At 66.8% G+C, this 20473-nt stretch overlaps 1 protein-coding gene across 3 annotated transcripts; it reads right to left on the minus strand.

Annotated features, from left to right (window-relative positions):
- Nucleotides 1–1059: 1059 nt before the first annotated feature.
- On the minus strand, nucleotides 1060–20002 carry LMOD1 (leiomodin 1). 3 transcript variants are annotated; one of them, XM_039883570.1, is made up of 4 exons: nucleotides 19266–20002; nucleotides 3184–3570; nucleotides 2047–3087; nucleotides 1060–1665 (listed from the first exon to the last, which is right to left on the minus strand). In XM_039883570.1, the coding sequence occupies exons 1-4, from the start codon at nucleotides 19521–19523 to the stop codon at nucleotides 1639–1641; spliced, it is 1713 nt and encodes a 570-aa protein (XP_039739504.1). In that variant the 5' UTR covers nucleotides 19524–20002; the 3' UTR covers nucleotides 1060–1638. The 3 variants fall into 3 exon arrangements, with proteins under 3 accessions (XP_039739504.1, XP_039739505.1, XP_039739503.1); XM_039883571.1 differs by lacking the exon at nucleotides 19266–20002 and adding an exon at nucleotides 4650–5024 and having other exon boundaries at nucleotides 3142–3570; XM_039883569.1 differs by having other exon boundaries at nucleotides 2047–3570; nucleotides 19266–20001.
- Nucleotides 20003–20473: the final 471 nt, after the last annotated feature.

Below are 20473 nucleotides of genomic sequence, written 5' to 3' on the forward strand. Positions count from 1 at the left end.
TCCTCTGGACCTTGCATCTCCCGTCAAAGGCGGGTGCGGACCCGCGAGACCCTTTCCAGCTCCCACCCCGGCCTCACGCGCCACCAGGTGGCGCTGCGCTCCCGCGTCCGGCCGGGCGCCAGGGAGGGTGACGTGGTCCGGCCGGCGGGCCACCCCTGGCTAAATCGCATCCTTTGGTGGAAGGGGTTTGCTAAGGCGGCAGGTTCTATGGAAGCCTTAGGGTTTGGAGACCAGTCCTGTGGCCCCATGCCCGGCCTCACGCCAGCAAGGGGAGGAGGGACATCTGAGCTCCGCCGTCACTGCCATTTACCCTCCCTGGGCGGGACGCTATCTGCAAAATGGAGTCAAGCCCGGCCTGTGCCTGGGAGCCGGCTCGGCCGCGTTCACCCTCGGCTCAGCCGCGTTCACCCTCGGGGCTCTGGACCGGGCCCAGCCCTTGTTTGGGGGGCGGGGAGTGTGCGGCAAGGAGCTGAGGCTGTGCCCTGGGACCTGAGCTCCACTCCCAGGGTGGCCTGTCCTGTGTTCGGCCAGACTTAGCATGAGGGTCCCACTCCCCAGGAGGGACCCCGCCACCACCCCCGAGAGGGTGACACTGCTGTGCACCCCCCGTGGAGCCCTGGAAACCTTCGGGTGACAGACCCAAGGCAGCAGTGCCACAGTGCCAAGGGGAGCCAGCATCCTTAAGCCTTCGAGCTAGCAGTTCGCCTGTGATGTGCCTCGATGGGCAGCCGCGGGGGTGCTGCTCCCCAGATGCTTTCTTCATGTCTCTGCCCCGCCCGGGCCTGTGGCTGCCGTGAGCAGCTGGCCACCAGCCCACGGCCAGGGGAGTCGGGAGGGAACATGCCCTAATATAGCCACCTGGGCTCCTCTGCCCGTCGGGCCCGGTGGCAGGACCAGCCGGGAGCAGCCCCTGCTGAGGCCCAGCCTCCTGGCCTGGACAGCCAGGTCGGTGAGGAGGCTGTCCCCACACTGGACTTGTTTTACAGCCACCACGGGGTGTGAGTTTCTAGAATCCTCCAGGGAGCCCAGGTGGGCATCAGGACCCATGGCACAGCCACACATAGCTGAAGGCTTCATATATTATCAAAATCTTACGGAAAAACAAACAGCCATTTATACATCAGCAGGGAGCGTGAGGAAAGTGTCTGCTTTGGCGTCAGAACTTCAGGTCCGGCTGCTGTCTGTCCCTCCCCCATCCAGAGCCCACTCCCTGTCCAGGCAGCTGCCCCTGCCACGCCCTCTCCGAGGGAGGTGGGGTGTCATCAGCCCATCCCGTCCCCCTACCGTCGGCCCTCGCGATCTGCCACCAGCCCAGCAGTGTTGCCCCAGGGCTCCTCAGAGGCCCGGATCCTGGCCCCAAGGGCGGTGGGCTGGGCTGGTGACGTGGGCCCCGTGGGACATCTGTCCTGGACCACAGGCCTTTGGCAGCCTGCCAGCTGCGTGGGCCCCAGGCTTGCCAACTCTCAGTGACTTGTCCAGATTCTTCAGCTCCAGATAGAAAAGAAACGTCTGGAGTTCTCAGACCGGAAAGGGAAGGCCAGAGAGCCGCCCTCCAGGTGCTCCATGGCAGAGCGGGGACATCGCAGCGGGGCAGCTGGGGCGAGGCGGCCCTGGAGGACGGTGCCTGGCCACCTGGTCCTACTGGAGCAGTTTGGGCACTGCCACCTGTAAGGGCAAAGCAGAGAGAGTTGAGGGAGGGAGCTGGCAGGGCCTCACGCCCCTGCCACCCCGGCCTGGGCGGCAGACACTGCGGTGCGTGTCTGAGCCGCAAGGGAGCCAGGTGCTGACGCAGGCGGCGTCCAGACGCGGTCGCGAGGCCGGCCAGCTGGCTACGGACTCTGTTGCCCAGGGACAGCTGGCGGGCACAGTGCCGAGGGGCCTGGGGACGCGGGAGTGGGGTCAGGACGAACGGGGGGGCCGAGGCACAGCTTCTGGGTGCTGAGCTGACGGGAGGCAGTCCCCCCTCCTGGCACAGGTGCGCCCCTGGGCCCCTGCAGCGTCCCCAGGCGTCCCGGCCTCCAGACTGGCCCTCCCACACCTACTTACCTTCTTGAGCTGCTTCAGGTTGCTAGAGCGGATGGCGGCCAGCAGCTGGTCACGGGAGTTCTTCTCCTGGGCAGGGAGGGCTCTGTCCCCCATCTTCCTCTGGGTGGCGGGTGACAGCGAGTTCCTCAGGTTCTCCACGGCCAGAGGAGGGGCCAGGGGAGGGGCCAGGGGAGGAGGGGGTGGCGGTGGGGCTGCTGGGGCGCCCCCTTTCCCAGGTGAGTTCTTGGGCGAGGCCTTGGGAGACGGCTGGGGGGCGGGCCGGGGGGCGCCCTGGACCCGGGTGCCAGCCGCCGCCACCTCCGGCAGAGCCCCCTTCTCCGCGGCGGCCTCCTGCGCCCGCCGCTGCTCCTGCAGGCGCCTCTGGCGCTGCCGGTCCATGTTGCGGCTGAGCAGGTTGGTGACGGCCATGCGGGGCCCGGCCAGCTCGAAGTGGTAGCCGAGCTTGAGCAGGGTGGTGTTGTCCCTGAGCAGCCGGGCCATCTCCATCTCCGCCTTGCCGCCGCAGATGTGCCGCTGGTTGTGGAAACGCAGCTCGGCCAGCGTGCCGTTGTGCAGCAGGGCGCGGAAGATGGCCAGCAGGCCCTGGCCCGAGATGCGGTTGGAGTCCAGGTTCAGGCTGGTGATGCTCCGGTTGGCCTTGAGCATGATGGCGATGGCGAAGGCCACGTGGTCGTCCGCCCGCGTGTTGGCCAGGGCGAACACCTTGACCACGCTGTTGAACTCCAGGGCCTCGGCGAAGCGCACCAGCACCTCGGTGGTGATGCAGTCCGAGTTGTTGACGTTCACCTCCGTCACCGTGGGGTCGTTGGCCCGCACCTGCTCCAGGGTCTCGTCGAAGATGCTGGGGGCCGCCTCCGGGGGCGCCTGTCCCTCTGCCGCGGGGGGCCCCCCTTCCTGGGGGGGCGCGCCCTTCCCGGCCTCGCTGCTCCTGGCGCCCCCTTTCGCCTGCTCGTCTTCCCTGTTCTCGCCCCTCTCCTTGGCGGCCTCTGTCTTCTTGTCCTTGTCCTTGTCCTTGACCTTGTCCTTGTCCTTGTCCTTGACCTTGTCTTTGCCGTCCTCGACCTTGTCCTTGACCTTGTTTTTGTCATCCTCGACCTTGTCCTTGTCTTTGTCCTTGTCGTTGACCTTGCCCTTGACCTTGTCCTTGACCTTGTCCTTGTCCTTGTCCTTGTTGCTGCTCAAACCCGTGCTCCTGGCGCTGCCTCTCTCCCCCTCCTCCTTCCTGGGGGTGGCCCCCGCGTCCCCCCGCACGTCCCTCCCGGCCTCCGTCTTATCCACGGCTGCCTGGCCCCGGCCCCGGTCGCTGCCCCCGACGACCTTCTCCCCCGTGGGCCTGGGCCGCTCCGCATCTTTGCCTTTGTCGGTGTCGCCTTTGTCCCTCGAGAAGCTTCTCTGCAGGGTCCCCCTCCTCGGCTCCCTCCCCGCCTCTGAGCCCTTCCTGGGGCCCGGGGCGCTCGTGCTGGCCTCTCTGCTCCTCTCCGCTCCGTTCTTGGCGTCCGCCTTGGTCTCCACTCGCCTGCTTTCCTAAGAATTCAGAAAAGAAAAATAAACATGAGCTGGCTCGAGGGAGAGGAGCGAGGACGGACGAGCGTGGACGGCGCTTACGTAACCTCGGGACCTCCGGGCTCAGGCCGTGGAGAGCGGCCCTGCGTCAGGCCCAAATCCTCGGGGTCCTGGGACGCCAGCCAGCCCCCGGGGAGGCCGGCGGCTCCCCCCCGAGCCCTCGGGGCTGTCCTTTTCTGCCCGGAGACTAGGGCTGCGTCCGGGGGGCCTGCTGAGCCAGGCTGCAGCCCAGCGCCGGAGGAAAGTCACTGACTCTGGTCCCGTCTTTAGAATTTCGAATTTGTGCTCATCACGGCTCTTTTGCATTAAACTTGATGTTTTACAACATTCTCGAAAATAAGCAGTTGTCGTGACCACCGAGCTCTAGGTGTCCCTGGCACTCAAGGCCTCACCTGCCTCGCCCTCTCCTGGCCCTGTCCCCAAGCGTGGGTCAGTGGTTCCCCGACGCCAAGATTCTGTGGCCAGTACCCTTCCTAAGGCAAAAAAAGGTCGCAGGGAGCCACATGGGTCCACTGACACTCATTTTAGTGAAAGGTATTTACACATCCCGCCCACTGTCATCAACGTGAAGTGAGCAGGAGCCAGGGCAGCCCATTATGTCGGATGCGTGTGGCCTTCTGCGGATGCACAGCATCTTCCCTGTGCTTCGGGAGACAGCTGACCGAGGGGCCTGGCTCCTGCCGGGCCAGCTGAACTCAGGACCTCGGGTCCTGTGGCTCCCCTGTGCCCACAGTCACAGGGTGGTGCCGAGCGGCCACCGCCCCTCCATGGGGCCACTTCTCCACGATGTGGCCGAAGTCGGAGCCGTATGTTGATAGCACTTGCTTCCCACCCCACGGAGTGGGGACAGCGGGACACCTGAGGTCAGATGCGACCCCAGGGTCACAGGGACCTCAAGCCTCCTCGAGGTCTGTAAGAGATGCCGCCTGCTTGCTAGGAAGGCCTCTGTCTCCCAAGGGTGCTGGGGAGGAACCCCGCCCTGCTCTGCGGCCCAGCCTCGCGGGGGGAGAGCTGGTGGGCCCTGTGGAAACAGTTTGTACCTGAAAACAAACACAGGCCATCGGGGACCAGCCCCGGTTTATTTGGCAGCAGAAGTCCTTGGCTCCTCTGCGAGAATCACAGCGGGCCGGGCGGCCAGGGGCACAGAGCCTGGTGAGACAGGCCCTTGGAATGTGCCCTTGCCCCCTCCTGCCCCACGGCCGGGGGCTGCATGGCGGAGTGGGGGCAGGGAGCCCCTCACACTCACTGGGCTGTAGCTGGATGTGACAGGCAGGAGGAGAGCCGGTTTGCAGCAGGAGCGGGGAGCAGTCTGACGGTCACCCTGCAGGACACTCCTGAGACCTGCTCACAGCCTGGCTGGGGACGCCCTCTTCCTGCCCCAGCCCACGTCCAAGGGTCTCGCCGCCGGCCCCTCAGGAGCAGCTGGGCGAGGCCCCCCGCGGACACTGCCCCCAGGGTGCCACCGCAGGCCTTGTCGGAGCCCCTGCGCGCTGCCCTGCACCGTGTGGGCACAGGTGGCAGGGACGAAACCCAGCCGACGAGTCGGACCCTCCACCAGCATCGCGCCTCAGTGTGACCTCTGACCTTCCCCAGCTGGCCTGCCTGGCCAGCGTGCCCCTGCCGCCCACAGAACCACACACCCCAGCCCAGCCTAGCGCCCCCCAGAAGCCCTGGGTCTCCCCCAGAGCAGCCCCCACGCCCTCGGGGTGCTTCCCCGACACTGGGGGTCTGCCGCGTGCCTCTTCTGGGGGAGCGGCGCCAACCCTTTAAAAAGAACCTCGTGGAAACAGGCGGGGGAGGGGCCGATTAATCATCATTCCCTCCAGGGGCCCAGAGCGCGCTGGCCAGGCGGGCCTTGCCAGGAGCGCAGACGTGGCCTTAAAAGGAGAAGCAGCTCTGTCCTGGGCGGCTGGGCCTTCCGCGAGCTCCGGCAGCACCAGCAGCAGCACCGGGCCGGCAGGCTGCGTCCTCCTACGGCGGGGAGTCGGCCAATGGCTCTGCCTGGGGAGTGGCCGAGACCCGAGACCAACGGGCTGCTCCCTGCCCGCGTCCTGCCCGCATCCTGCCTCCAGGCTCACTCCACCGCTGTCCCCTACAGCCCCAGGGCACAGGCCAATAGAACAAAGAACTTCCACAGGCCTCCAGATGACACGCCAGCCACCGGGCTTGTGGCCCTTTGGGACAGCTTGAGGGCGAGGGGAGCCGGGGCTGGTTCGGGGGTCCTCAGCGGAGGCAGGGGGAGCGGAAAGGGTGCCCTGAACGCCTCTGACGAGCCGTGACACAGCAGGCACAGGGACTAGCGACAGGCTTAGAGGAAAGAGCAGCTCCTGCCCCACGTCCTCCAGGCTGGTGGCCACGTGGCGGGACTCCGGGCCTGCCACTGGGTTGGGACCCAAGTGAAGTGTCTTGAGTGGCTTCCTAGGAGGACACCTACCCTTTCCCTGCCTGGGCCTCCATGCCATGTCCCAGAAGTCTGTCCAGTTGAACAGAGAACACTGCACTGCCTGCACACCGAGAGGGCCGGGGGAGGAGGCTGTCCCTCCGCGCCACGGTCCCTAAACAATGAGCAGTTGCTGAGAGCAAGGCCACCCGGCTGAGGCACTGGCCGGCAGCCCACGCTGACCACACCTGGTCCCCCTTCCCTCCTGGGACCCACCACCATGAGCAGTGATCTCTGCAGAGGACGTGCCCTCAGCACCTGCAGGGGGGTGGAGCATCCGCAGGCCCCCAGGAGGGCAGCTCCGGGACTAGGCCCGGGATCCTCGGACGAGAGGGGAGGGCGCAGGACCCAGGCCACTGGCGGTGGCTGCACCTCACACACCCTGCCAGTCACGCATGCAGGTGCATTCACTCCTGCCCCAAAGCAAGGCCAGGGTGGTGGCATTCAGTGCTGGGCCAGCCTCTGGCTGTGTCCCAGGGCTGCCCGAAGGCTTTTCGCCTGGAGGCACCTGAAAGGCCCAGCTCGGGCCACAGGCTGGGAGCAGGGGCTCTGGGGTCCCAATGCCTCAGCCGAAGGCCCCGGCCTGAGCTGAAGCCCCCGAGGACATGGGCAGCCGGGGTGTGTGCAGTGGGTTCGTTACAGAACAGCATTTTCGGGGCGTCTGGACTACGCTGTCTCTTGCTCTCCTGGGCCAAGGTGCCATTTACCAGGGCTTTCTCGTGTGGCCTGCCCCAGCCCTGTCCCTGGCCTGTGGCAGTGTTCCCCACAGGGCCTAGCGTGTCCCGGAGCCTGTGAACCCAGCCAGGGGAGGGCTGGGCCACACTCCTCCCTGCCGCCACCTGGGGACCTCCTGACACCTGGCACAGCAGCTGTCAGGGTTATCTCCCTGCTTGGGAGGGCAGGGAGCAGCTGGCCACAGGCTGGAGGACCCGGCGAGGGTCCCCTCGGGGAGCAGCTCCCTGACAGGGCTGGTGTGGGGGGCAGGACAGTGGGCAGGTGGCAGGACCCAGGGCTCGTGGGGACCTCCTGCTACATGGACCATCATTGTCCCACTGAGGAGGACCGCAGGTCCTGGCGGGACACTCCAAGGGCTGGTGGCCTTTCGGGGAAGTAGTACCCAGGGGCTAGCTGCCTCTGGGGAGGGAGACGGCAGTATGGCAGCCCGGGGCTGGCCATCCTTGCGGAGGGGGACGGCAGTGTGGCACCCCAGGGCTGGCCGTCCCTGGGGGGTGAGGGCGGTGCCTGTCACCAGGTTCTCTGTGGGGCAGGAGCCCTCTCCTGGGGCTCAGGGCCCACTCATTAGGCAGAGCCTCAGGCCCTGGGACAGACTGTCCCCTAGACAGTGGCATGGGTGCCCGCTGGCTTTGCAGCAGCCTGTGTGACAGGCTCAGCTCTGCCGCAGTGACCCACCCCCCGACCCTTTTCTCGTGGGCATCACGGCCGTGGCCTCCAAGCCCTCCCAGGGTGGCACTGGAAGAGCCAGGAGCCAGGACACAGACCAAGGTCCTGACCCCAAGAAGGGTGACGAGCGGCCAGGAGCCCGGTCCCCCGTGGCAGTGCGGACGCGTGCTGGCGGGCGGCGGGCCGGGCCCCCTGCTCGCGGCCCCCAGCCTCCTGCTCAGCAGTGCTTAGTGGGGTGGGGGGCAGTGGAGGTGCACTCTGCGCTTGGCCGTGAAAAACGCAATGGCCACGGCCTAAGCCCTGGACATCTGCCAAGAGGGCCAGAAGCTGGGGAGGGACCAGGGGGCCTTGGGAACCCCCCGCCCCCACCGCGTGCTCTGTGGCGAGGCGGCGGAGCGGCAGCCGGCAGCGGGGCGGGAGCTGCTCGTTCCTCTGAGCCCGTCGCTAGTCACTGCGCACGCTGCGTCACAGCTTGTCACGGGCGTTTGGGGCACCCTTTCCGCTCCCCGCCCAGCCGGCCACCCCACACCCGGGCTTGGCCGGCGCCAAGCCGCCCCCGGTGCTGCCGCCCACTGTTCGGTCCCACTGTCCTGACGCACACGGCCAGTGGGACGGCTCTGAGGTCTCACCACTGCTGACATCTCTGTGTGTCAGAGGACAGGGGCCCAGCACCACACGGCACGGTCAGGCTCGAGTCTGGGCCCAACTGTGTCACTGGGCCTGCGCGGGGACCGCGTGCTGAGCCACGCTCCCGCCCGAGTGCCCAGCACTGAATCGGGGTGTCACAGCATCAGCCCCCCATGCTTGCAGGTGTGAGTGCCGTGCTCAGGACTTCCCCAGGTCACCATCTAGTTTACTTCTCAGCACTGGCCGGTGGCCCGGGCCACCTCAGCAGGAGGGAGCGGATGGAGGGCTGGGCAGCAGGGTCCTCGGGCTGCAGGCGGCCAGGAGCCTGGGCCCTTCACCTCTGAGGACCTCCACGGGGCCTCAGGCGTCCTTCCCGCTGCTTCCTGTGAGCGCGCACTGTGGCCTGCCGGGGCCACGCTGGCCCCACACCCTAGAAACAGACCACACCCACATGCCGGGCACTGTGCTCGGGGGAGCTGTGGCTTCCAGGGTCATCGTGCCCTGAGACTTGAGTGCAGGCCGGGAGGGGCCCCTGTGGGTCCCCGGTGGGTCCCCAGCAGGTCCCCAGCAGGCGTGCCAGTGACAGGCACGTTGGAGGTGGTGAGGTAGCTGGCGCGTGAATGGCGAGTGACAAAAGCTTCATCGCGTGCGGTGCACGTGGGCGGCTCCGAGGCCGACGTGCCGTGGGCTCAGCGGCCAGTCGGGCCATAGCTGGGAGGGCCGCAGTCCTGACCCCTCAGCTGGCCCCTTCACCCCAGCAGCACTCAGGCCTGTGGGGGTGCAGTGGGTGGGGCTGTGGGGAGAGTGGCCGGGGCAGGGCTCCTGCGGGAAAGGGGGGGGTGTGCCCCCCCCCCAAACAACACGGGGCTTACCGTCCCGCAGGGCCAGCAGCTGGCCATCTCTAGGACGCCCTCCCCCAGGACGCCAAGCCCAAGACAGTCCTCATTCAGGGCCCACGCTGCACGTGCTTCTGTCCAGTCTGTGTCCTCTGCCGGTGACTCTCCCCCAGCCCTTGTTCCCTTCCTTTCCTGGCGCGCTGGCTTCAGACCAGGCCAGCCTAACACTGTAGCTGTGACCGCAGGGCACACCTGAGTCTGTTGGGGAGGTGGGGAGGCCGCAGCCTTGAGGAAGCCCAAGGCCGGGGAGGGAGTGGGAGCTGGAAGGCAGCTCCAGAGCCAGCCCATCAGTGACGTCCCTGGGAGGAATGCAGTAAACAAGCCAGCCCCCTGAGGCCGGGGGGAGGGGCACTGGCGGCCACCTCATCCCCCCCCACCCCAGAGAGCAGCTGCGGGGGTGGGGGGGTTGGGGGGGGCACAGTCTGTGTTTTACCAAACCAGAGGCTTGTCAGCTCCGGACTAAGCGAGCACAGAACTGTCACCCAGACTCCAGGCACCCAGGGCAGGCCACGTGGGCCAGAGTGGGGCTGAAGCCCCGCTAAGTGGGGGTGTCACTGCTAAGTGGGGACGTCCCAAAAGGTTTGCATGCAGACCGTGCTTCCTCCTCAAGGCCGAATGACGCCCCACCACAGGGACAGACCGTGCGCGTCGCCCCTCGCCGGGGGGCGCGGCCCCGTGCCGCCTTTGGTGACAGTGAGCAGTGCCGTGTGGACGCCTGCCCTGTCCTGTCCCCACTTCGATCTGAGTCTCTGCCCCCGGGGCGCTGCTGCACTGAGACCTGCCCCGGCCGCCACCTCCCGGCCAGTGTCGGGCACGTCCCCGCACGGTCACAGCCACGGCGGACGCCCACCCCCTCGCCTCGTCACGCGGCCCGGCCCCCTCGGCAGGCGCTGTCCCCAGCCTCGCCCCGATGACGAGGGACGCCGAGCTCCAGCACAGGGCTCTAGTCCTTGCCCACAGGCACTTGGGGGTCGTCACCCTGACAGGCCTCCTTGAGGTGCCCGATGACCAGTGGGGCCCCCTGCCCTCAGCTCCCCCGCTGGCAGCGGGCCATCTCCCCTGCCCAGCTCCCAGGAGGGACCGGAAGCCGTGCCCAGGGCCCGAGCTTCCTGCCACCTCTGCTGCCACACGGCTGCTCCTCCGCCTCCGCCCCTGCCCGGCTGGCCCTCCCCATTCTGCCATCCCCCTACCCTGGCTCCTTCCTGACCCTGGGAGCAGCTCACCCTCTCCCTGCTGGCCAACCCCAGCCGCCACCCGCAGCCCGCCCAGGCGCTGCCCGCTGTCCCCGTCACGCCCAAACCCGCCCGAACACGCCTCCTTTATCCTGGCCGTCAGGGTTCCCGTGGTCGCTGGCCCAGCGCTCCGTGGAGCACCCGTCAGCCCCTCGGTGAGCCCCCACTGCTGCGGCGGACTCGCCTTCACCCTCCGCCTGGCTGAGCTGCGGGGACACGCTGCACCCTGCCAGCCAGGCCCTCCCTGGGGACAGGGCTCCGGCGCAGGCTCAAGGCCGGCCTCTCTGTGCACGGGCCGCGCAAGTCACAGGCCTGCCACAGCCTCCCGTGTTTTGACGTCGGGCCACGTGGCCCACCGTCACTGCGCTCTGGACCAGGCCGATGTCCCTCGAAGCCACGTTCCCGGCTCCAGCGCGGACTTCCAGGCTATGGCGTCCAGTGTCCCCGGAACAGCTTGGCTTGCGGGTCCCAAGGTGCCCAGAGCCCCGAGCCCCGAGCCCCGAGCCCCCCACCGCCATCCTGCCTGGCCGGAGCCGGCTCTCCGCGCAGGACACTCTCCCTGCGGAACTGGTCCAGGGCGGGCTTCGCTTCCGTCTCCGAAGCGTGTGGCTTTGCTTTGGCACACGATGGAGGCGGCAGCCCGGCTCCTTTTCCCCCACAGACAGCTGATGTCTGAATTACTTGTACGGTCAGAAAAAAATAAGTTGTTTTATAAAAACAAACAAAAAAAAAATTCATTTTCATAGCAAGGACAACAAAAACAAAAATGGAAACAAAAAACCCAAGACTTCCCAGGCTGCTGGTGAGGAGAAGGGATGGAGGGGACGGATGGGGACGGGGGGGGCGGTGCTGGGGCCCGGCCTCCCTGGTTCCGTTCAGGGGGGACGCCCCAGGTGAGCGGGCTTGGCGCTGAGCCGAAGGGCCAGGGGGCCTCAGGACGTGAGCCTCAGCACAAACGCAAACGCCACAGCTCACTGTCACTGCTCATCGTCACCTCCCAGGATCTTGGGGTGGAGTGGTGGCCAAGAAAAGGGCAGTGGCCTGTGACCCTGGGGAATGAGGACATTTTCTGACGCCGTCCAGCTCGAGACCAGGCTTCCCGCGGGGGGGCGAGCGTGTCTGTTGCCTTGTGGGGACATGTTCCGGGAAGGACGGTGATGGCAACACTCGGTGGCTACTCCCTGCACCGCGTGCCCCCGAGTCCTCAGGGCGAGCGTGTCCCGTGAGAGGGAGGATGCGTAGGGAGGGACACCTGCCACTGCTCGGGGGCTGTGTGGCTGTGGCTGTCCCCAGGGGCTCAAGGAGAAGCAGCAGCACAGAAGGGGGGGCATCTCGCTCCACACCGGTGGAGAAGTGGCCTTTCGGGGGGACCCTGTGGCCGGGGCCGGCGGGACCCTGCCCGGCAGCACCGTCCGGTCTGCTTGGAGGTTCTCGAGAAGCCGTCTCCGGGGCTGAGGGGCTACTGGCCGATCTGTGCGGTGACGAGTCAGCTCCCCCTCTCTGCAGACCTGAGCATTTGGCCACCTGGTCGGCGACATCCTGGGAAGCTTGCGGCAAACCCCATTTTGGAGAAACCGGGAGATCTCTTTGTAGAGACAAACAAGTCACCTAGTGCTCTGCCCTGGCTTCCTGCCCTTGGCTCCCCCGCAGCAGACATGAACCCCACAGGGCGCCCCTCGTTTCTCTGGAGCACGCCGTGAAGAGCGACTTAAATGTAAGATATTTGCCCCAGAGTGCTGGGGCCCAGGCGGGGCCGGGGCTGTCCACCGGCCGCCCGGGTCAGGCGGCGGAGGGGGCTAGAGGCAAATCCAGCACGGTCGAGAAGTCTTGGGAACATGTGAGCGGAGGGAGCGGTGGTAGCAGTGGTGACAGGTGTCACCAGCACTGTGCGCTGGGGCCAGAGCTGCAGACCCCCCGTCTCGCCCCAGGGTCGTGGGCCGACCTCAGCCCGAGGGGGTTGGCCGACGCGGGCTGCAGAAAGCTCTGGCGGCTGGGGGACCCTGGACGGGAAGAGACCAGCCAGAGGCCATCACGGACGTCCAGGCGAGAAGCAAGGCGACCTGGACCGAGCGGAGCGGCGCGCGTGGGAGGGGAGCGGCCGCCAACGGGCGTCCTGGGGGCGCGGATGGGAGCCTGTGAGGCGCACGCGGCCGGGGGGCGATGGGCCACTGGGCACAGGGCGCCCCTCGTTTCTCTTGGGCGGGAGATGTCACCTCGCCTCATGACTGGACGTCACATGTTTGGCCGTCACGTGTCCGGCCCTTCCCAGCGTCTTTGCGGCCCAGCCCTCTGGAGGCAGGAGATGGACCAGTGGACCGTCCCTCCTGGGCGCCCTCCCCACCCCTGACAGCTTCCAGGTCTGCAGCCTGGATTCTTTTTTAAGTGGAAATGATCCTTTCCGCCCAGGACAAAGAGAGCCAGGCACCTCTGTGCCACTGTGGTCCCTGCAGACGGACATGCTCCTGGGTCACAGGGGCCGGGGGCGGAGGTCTGCCGGCTTGGCAGGCTCTCCAGCACCAACGACGTGGCCCTGTGAGAAAGGACACACGCGGCCTCGTGGTCCCTGGGCTATGGGTACCTGGGGACCCCTCCCGTGAGTCACCGTCAGCCCCTCCACCTCCCGTGCCCAGTGAGCTCAGCCTCCCCTCCACAGCTGTGCTTGGCCCATCCGCCCCCGTCTCGGGCTGTTAGTCAGTGTGCGAGGCCAGCTCAGCCAGCTCCGTCTGCAGGGACGGGCGCCACAGCCCTGCTCGGGGCCCTAGGAAGAGCACGCACTGGGAACCACGTCCATGTCCAAATATAGTCAGAGGACTCGGCCCAGCGCACGCGGGCTGTGGAAACCCCCTCGAAAATGATGTTTAGGGAGAGCTTTTAGTGACACGGGAAAATGACAAGGGGAAAAGTCAGGAAACCAAATCTACGTGACCGTGTGGCGTAAGGTGACTCCAGCTATAAGAGGGGAGGGCGCACAGCCACACGCCCACGCCTGACTGCGGCTCGTGGCTTTGCTCGGACCACGGGATTGCTGGCCGTTTTCTCTTTCCTGCATCTTGCGTGTTGTCCGTAATGAGCCTGATTACATGACGATTACAAACTGGTTTTGAAGGGCCGCGGCCACCAGACCTCGGCCACCGTGCACAGCGCAGACGACGACGCCTCGGCCAGGTGCGGCCGCACAGCCGCGCGGCTCCGGCCGCAGCCCCAGAGCCCTTGGCAGCTGGGAGGGACGAACAGAGACGGAGGGAAATGTGGACATGTAAGAGCACGGCCTGGAGCCGCACTGTGTCCGGACAGTTCGCGCACGGCCCCCAGAGGGCGAGTCTTCGCACGGACTTAGTCGTGGTTCCAACGCTGGGAAGAAGGCGTCACTGCCCACTCCCCTTCTCTGAGGGTCGGGACACAAGCCACTTTCAGATCGTCTCGGAAGAGCACAGATGAGCGTGTACCTGTGCAGTCGACCGAGCATGCTGGGAATGGTGTCTGCAAACTAGTCACCTTCCGTTCATTCAGACGCCACCGAGAAAACGGGACGAGATGAGAACGTGTCCTCTGGATAAAGCAATAAGGAGGTCCTCGGGACCTCGCCACGGGACAGGAAGCCGCCCCTCCACGAGAGGGAGAGAAGGGGGTCCCCACACGTGGAAGCTCTCGCGTTTCAGGGAGCAGAGGGGAACCGATGGCTTCGAGTTTCTCAGTGAAACTCGACCTCGGTGACCCGTCTGCGGGGTGCAGAGAGGGGGTGGCACGGGAGGGCTTGGGGAAGGAGGCAGACTGCGCCGTGAACAGGCACAGGTGGCTGCGGCTGTGGGGTTTGAACCACCGCGGCACCAACAGACGTGCCGCGCCGCTTCCCCAGGACGGACCAGCGCTTGGGACCAGGAGTCGCCGTGCCCAGTGCTCGGGCTCTCCCAGGCTGGGGGTGCAGACGGGTGGGGGCCCAGCCTGAGGAGCGAGGGTGATGCCGAGGATGAGCAAAGCGGGGTGCAGGCTGAAGTGGACAGTGAGCAAGCGGGAAGGGCGCGCGAATGGCAACGCCGTCCGCCTTGGGAGGGGCACGCAAAGGACGAGCGGCCCGCGAGGCCGCCCCCTGGGGACAGCGAGAGTCCCGGGCGCAGGGCCTGGCCGGCCTCGGCCTTGGCGCCGTCCAGAGCCCCGCAGAGCGGTGGGGGTGAGGCCGTGCCAGGGACAGGGCAGCACCGGCGCTCAGAGGTGACTTCAGAGGTGGCAATCACCTCATCAAAAGCCAGCGTTTGCAAATCACCGTCAGACCCCCCTCCAACTCCCGTGCTCCAGCGCACGCTCGGCGACTCCCCAAACCAGGCGGCCGCGCGCGGCTTGCGGGGAGAAGCCCCAGGAGGTGGCCGTGCGTGCCACGCCCAGGTACACGCCAACCGCGGCGAAGCCACGAAGGCACCCAAAACCTGCACGAGTGTCCCCGCAGCACCGTCCGCAGCACCCCGAGCTGGGGACAACCCCGATGCCCGTAACCTTGGCGGAAACACGGAGGCGTGTTCGGACGCTGGGAGGCTGATACCGGCGAAGGTTGAAAACTGGCACAGACAGCACGGTTGGGCCTCACGAACACGGAGCCGGGGTGGAGGAGCCGGGCAGATACGGGGAGCACGGCCCGCGTGCGCCGTGTGGACAGCAGCCACAGGCAGGCGGGAGGAGCCCGGGGGCCTGGGCGTCAAGCCTGGCGTCGCGAGGGAGACGAAGCTGGGCGGCCTCGTGCGGTGCTGGCAACTTCTGCTTCTCGTTCACTTTGTGAGAATTCGTGAAACTCTACATTTGCATTTCATGTGATTCTTTGTATGCGATTCGCATTTCAACAAAAACACACGTATGAAAAAATCCATCGTCGCGTACGATACGCGACGCAGACGGGACACTGAGCAGCGGAACGGAAGCGAAGCCTGCAGACGGCGGGCGCGCGTCTGGGCCCGCGGCTGGGAATGGGCCCGGCCCGCTTGCCCGGCTGGCCCAGGACGTGCCCCGCCTCGCCGGCCGTCAGCTGTGTGCCGGGGAGGGCCCCGTGTGCGTTCTCAGGCGCGGTGGCCGTGGGGACAGCACACGGGGGCATGGGGAGTGGACGAGCGGCGCCGGCAGCTGGCTGCGGTCCGTCGACTGCTCATGGGCCGGGCTTCCCGCCCCGGCGGCGCGCTCCTGCCGTCTCTCCCGTGCCAGGCAGCACTGAGCATCTTCCTCGTGACCCGGGGCTTAACCTCTGACTTCTGTCACAGCCTCCCACGCTCCTCCTCAGTCCAGCCGGTACGCCGCTGCCGGCGCTGCCGTCCCAGAGCCACACACGCGTCCCCCTCGCCTCGCTTGGCCGGGCGCCCGCGCCCCTGCCCGCCTCGCTGCCGCCTCCCCAGCACGACGGCCACCGCCCTCCCCGCGTGCCGCCCTCCCCGTGTCACGGGGGCTCCCTGCACGGCGCTGTCCCCGTCCCCGTCGGCGCTCGTGTCCTGTCCGAAAACCCGAGTCCTCGCTCACCTCTAGTCCCCGCCCTAGGTCTTTGCTTCCCGCGGACAGAACGCAGCACGGGAGAGACCGGTCTGCGCTCCCTCCGCCCGCCGTAGCCACTCGCCCTCTCTGCCCTCGCCAAGGCCCCGTGGGGCCCGTCCCGCTGCTGCGTCCGCCTCTCTTCTCGTCCTGCCACACTGCTCTGTGAGTGGACACGGTGGAGCCTCTGCCTCGCCAGCCCCTCCTCACCGGCTCCCTCCCACCGGCTGGTCACCCCCCACCCCCCATGCTGGACGCTGGCTTGGCGGAGGCCTGGTCCCTGGCCTCTGCTGCCCTCTGTCCACGCCCAGCGCCTACGAGATCTCGGGGCTTCAAACTGCACAGCGATGGCTCCCAAGTCAGTCTGCAGCCCCGGACCTGTCCACCCTGTGTCTCCCCACATCTGCTCTTGTGGGCCTGATGAGCACAAGGAACTAACCTGTTCACGTCGGAATTCGGTTCTGCCCGAGTGACACCTCCTGGGGGCGTCTGCTCAGAGGCACCGCTTCCTGCCCACGGCCCCGAGATGCTGGCAGCGACCCCCGTCAGCGGGACTCAGACCTGACCCTTGACCATCATGTGCCCTCACTGTTGAGCCACTTCCAGCCCCCCTTGGTCCTGTCTGTCGGCCCTGTCTGTAGGTCCTGTCTCCGCAGCAGCCAGCCAGCTCTCACCCCCGGGGCGACGCCGAGGGCGGGGCAGGCGGGTGCCTCAGAGGGGTTTAGACAAGGCCCTTGTGGATCCCGGTCACTGCTTTCCACCCTCTGGGCAGAGGTGGCTGTCAACCCCCCTCTGTGCCCTGGCCAGCGCTCGCTGGGGGCTGCCCTTGCCTCTGCAGCCAGCAGGCCCCACCAGCCCTCTGCCCTCTCCGCCGGCCTCCAGGGCTATTTTGGGTGTGCACCAGTCGGGGTTAATCTCCGGAGGCCGTGCTGCCCAGTGCCGTCCACCAGGGCTCCGCCCGCTGCAAAGGGCAATCTGAGGGGTAGTGTACAGCCTCCCCCTCCCGGCACCCCGGTCACTGCGGAGATGGCATGGATGCTGCGCCAGGACCTGAGCAGGTGGGGGAGGGGTGCCGAGGCCGGGCTTGGGCCAGGGACCAAGGGGAAGGTCAGGAGGCTCGGCTGGTTAGCGTCTCGAGTTCACCGGGGGAGGCCTAAAAGAGCTCCCTCCACTGCTCAGCTGCCCAGCTCCTGGCCGCAGCAGCTGCTGCCCCTCTGCCCCTGTAGTGCCGGGCAGGCTGCAGGCTCTCTCCCACCTGGGGAGGAAAGAGGACACACGAGGTGACCTGTTGGGATCCGGTTCCTGAAATCTGAGCCGAGGACAAGGTTTCACTGTGCCGGCTGCACACCTGCCCGGGGCTCTGTCTTCTGCCTGCAGAAGGACCAGGTGGGACCCGTGGCGGGAACTCTACTCCCTTGGAGGGAGGGAGGGAAGCCAGGGGTCCGTCCTGCCGCGCCCCTCCCACCCAGCTCGCCTCGAGCCCGTGCTGATATCCTCCCTTCAACACGCAGAGTACTGGAGAGACAGATTGCGGTCTGGATGACGCAGGGATGGGGGCCGCCGGTGGCCAGCCCCAGGTGTCGGGCGCCAGATCAGACATGGGAATAGGCCAGACCCCGGGGTGTCGAGACCTGGGGCCAGGGCAGACTGCCACAAGAGCACAGGGACTGGGGCGGTATTACAGTCAGGGCGGAGGTCAGTGCCCCACCCAGCGCGAGAACCGGGCGTGAATCTTGAAGATCCCTCGCCCCGGGAAGACCCAGAGCTGAAGGCGCAAACTGGGCCTGCCTTCCACTCTTGGTCTCTATTTATAAAAAAAAAAAAACTGATTTCCAGAAATCAGTTTATTTAAAGAAACTGCTTTCCAGAAATGACTCTGCCCACGGCTCAGGCTGTGTGTGCCCCGTGCCCCGGCCCACACGGTGCCGCCCTGGGCTGGGACTGGGCGAGGACGGCCCGCCACGAGGCGTCTTCTCACACCGAGGCTGCGCCCCTGTGTGCGTGTGAGCGCCCCTCTCCCCGCCTGGGGCTGCGCCTGCAGAAACAGGTGTGCGCCTGGCAGGGGCGGGCCGGGTTCTAACCGTCTTGTGGGGATGAAAGTCCCAGAGCGCTGGAGTCTGTCACGCTCTGGCTTTTGGATTAAGAGTGTTTTGAGTTTGACTTTAGCCTCAGGGGGGAGGATCTGTCGGGGGACCAGAACCTGGGGACCGGGAGTGCAGTGCGAGAGCTTGGGGGTACAGGGGGGTGTGCAGAGGCCAAGCCTGGTGCGTGGCTTCCCTGTGTTTTCGTGGCCACCGCACAGCAGGGCCCCTGCCCGCCCCCACTTTTCCCGTAAAAATGCTAGTGTTTGTGCGTCATTGTCAGAGGCAGCCACCTACCTGCATCCAACCCAGATGTGAACTCGAGGCCCTGGGCGCCCCTACTCCACCTTAACCTGGGCCTCGGGGGTGGGGACGCTCACAGAGCCCGGGGCTCCCCTCACTCCCCTCCCTCCGCTTCCTTCCGCCCCTCCTCCCCCGTCCATCCCTGCGGCCAGGGAGCCAGGCCCTGTGACGTGTCCACCGCCTCGCACTGGCCCACACGCTCACAGGAGCTTCAGGTGATAGCAAGGCCCTTCTTACTTCCTCCGTGAGATGACCCTGTCACCTGAAGCCTCGAGCCTCAGTTTCCACAGCAGTAAAACGAAGGATGAGGACTGAGGAGACCTAACGTCCCTCGCAAGAATTCACAGAGGGGCGCGGCTGGCAGTGCTGAGTGGGCGAGCCGGGGCAGACCCTCAGAGTCGTTCGCCCACTAAACCGTCTCCCCACGGACAAGGGGGCTCTACAGTCATTCTCGGGGCGGGGGGCTGGTTTGTCCCAAGAAAACTCACTATGAATGAACGCACGGTGAGAAAAAGAATCCTGCACACCAACCCCGGACGATAGAAGGCGGGCCGTGCTGGTGCCCGGGGCAGGCAGACAGGGACAGAGGCTTCCGGTCACCCTGCCCGCCTGTCCGCCGGGGGCCAGATGCCACCGGGAAACCTCCGCAGAGGGGCCTGTGGCCGGGAAAGGCCGACTACCGGCTGCTCCCCCGAGAGGCTCCTCCAGAAAGTGCACTGTCCCCCCGACATGCCACTGAAGCCACACACTGCCCAGCTCCCACCGCGCTGCAGCCCCAGCCTCCTCAGATGGCCCATGTGCCACAGATGCCCAGAGGACTGGCATGGAGCTGCTCTCTGCGTGAGCGCTTAGCCGTCTCTGGGCGGCAAGGGCCCGCAAGCGCCGTCCTGTGTCCCCACCTGCCCACGTCAGGACGGGGCAGGATGGCGGGAACAGCGGCGGTGCCGGTGGTGGGCTCAGGGACCGCCTCCGGCTGCCCGTGCCCCCACCGGACGCTGCGGGAGGTCGCGACCCGCCAGCACAGCGCACTGTGCTGTGCGCAGACACCGGGGTGGCAAGCGCCCCCACTCCTGAAGCTCCTTCACCACGGAACTTCTCTCGTAAGCGCAGAAGCACCCTCGGCAGCACAGGGTCCCCAGTCCCCGCCGGCCCTCCCGCCGGCCAGTGCACTCACGTCCACGGACAGCTCCCTCTGAATGAGGTTCTTGGTCTCCTCGCAGGAGCTGAGCGTGGCGTCCCGGCGGCGGGCGCCCGTGGCCTGTCTCTCCGTCTGGTTTCTCTGCCGCAGCCCCACGGCCAAGCTGCTGTCGGGGTCTGCCACGTCCAGCTCCTTCTCCAGCTCCTCCATCTCCTCAGGGGACAGGGTGGACAGCAGGCTGTCGATATCAGGGTCTTCGCTCACCTGCCGGCGGTACTTGGCTACCTTGGACATCTCGGCGAGGTGGGCTGCGACTCTGCTCCTGCGGGGGCTGCAGCGGTCCTGGCGGGAGGGACGAGCAGGTCTGGATGGAGCGAACCCCGGCTGCTCGGAGCTCGGAGCTCGGAACGCGGCTACAGGTGCTGCGCTGTGCGCTGGAAGCAGCGTCCCCAAGCTCTGGGCTACTGGGCCGCGGGTCTCAGCGACGGCCAATAAGACAGAGAGGCCGGCCCCCAGCGGGGCGGGCCTGCTGGCTGTCAGAGCGCTTGAAACTTGAGGACATTCCAGGGAATCTTGGAGTGCTGTGTGACCAAATTTAGTACCCTTTTAAAGACAAGGGGCCACGCCATGAGAAATGAGAAAAAGACACAAAAACGCAGCGGCTGGCAGGCGGGGCCGGACGGAGGGAGCCAGGAGGGCGGGGCGGGCCGTGGGGGCTCCGCCGGTTCCAGTGCATGGTCTGCCTCTGCCCCAGGCACTGCCCGGCACCCCAGGCCAGTGCGGGGTGCGCTGACCGCTCTCGCCTGTATCTGGTCACGTGCGGCCGCTGCTCGTGGCCGAAACGCTAAGCACTGGGGACCCTCCCCGCCCGCCTCCCACCCCACGGAACCGAGCGCTGAGCATCAGAGGCTTCAGTGCTCTGGCCCTTTCTTGGGGGAGAGGAAATAAACCCTCACCGGGCGCCGACCGAAAACGAGCCCATCGGGGGACGGAAGTGCGACTAGAGCCAGGAAGCCCCGAGGCCTCCAGGCTCGGGGGCAGGGCCAGACGCCCCCGTTCTCTGCTGCTTCCTCCTGAGCTGGTGTCTGTCTGTCCATCTGCAGACCGCCCCTGGGAGCCTGGTGGTGCTGGCAGGTGGCCACCCACATCTCCGTCCAGGGCACGATCGCGTCTTCAGGGAAGCGTCAGTCTGGGCTGGGGCGCTGCACCAAAGGGCCCTGCAGCGCCCCTCGGTCAGGACCTGG

The sequence above is a fragment of the Pteropus medius genome, unplaced genomic scaffold (assembly GCF_902729225.1).
Source record: "Pteropus medius unplaced genomic scaffold, Ma_sr-lr_union100, whole genome shotgun sequence".
NCBI lineage: Eukaryota > Metazoa > Chordata > Mammalia > Chiroptera > Pteropodidae > Pteropus > Pteropus medius.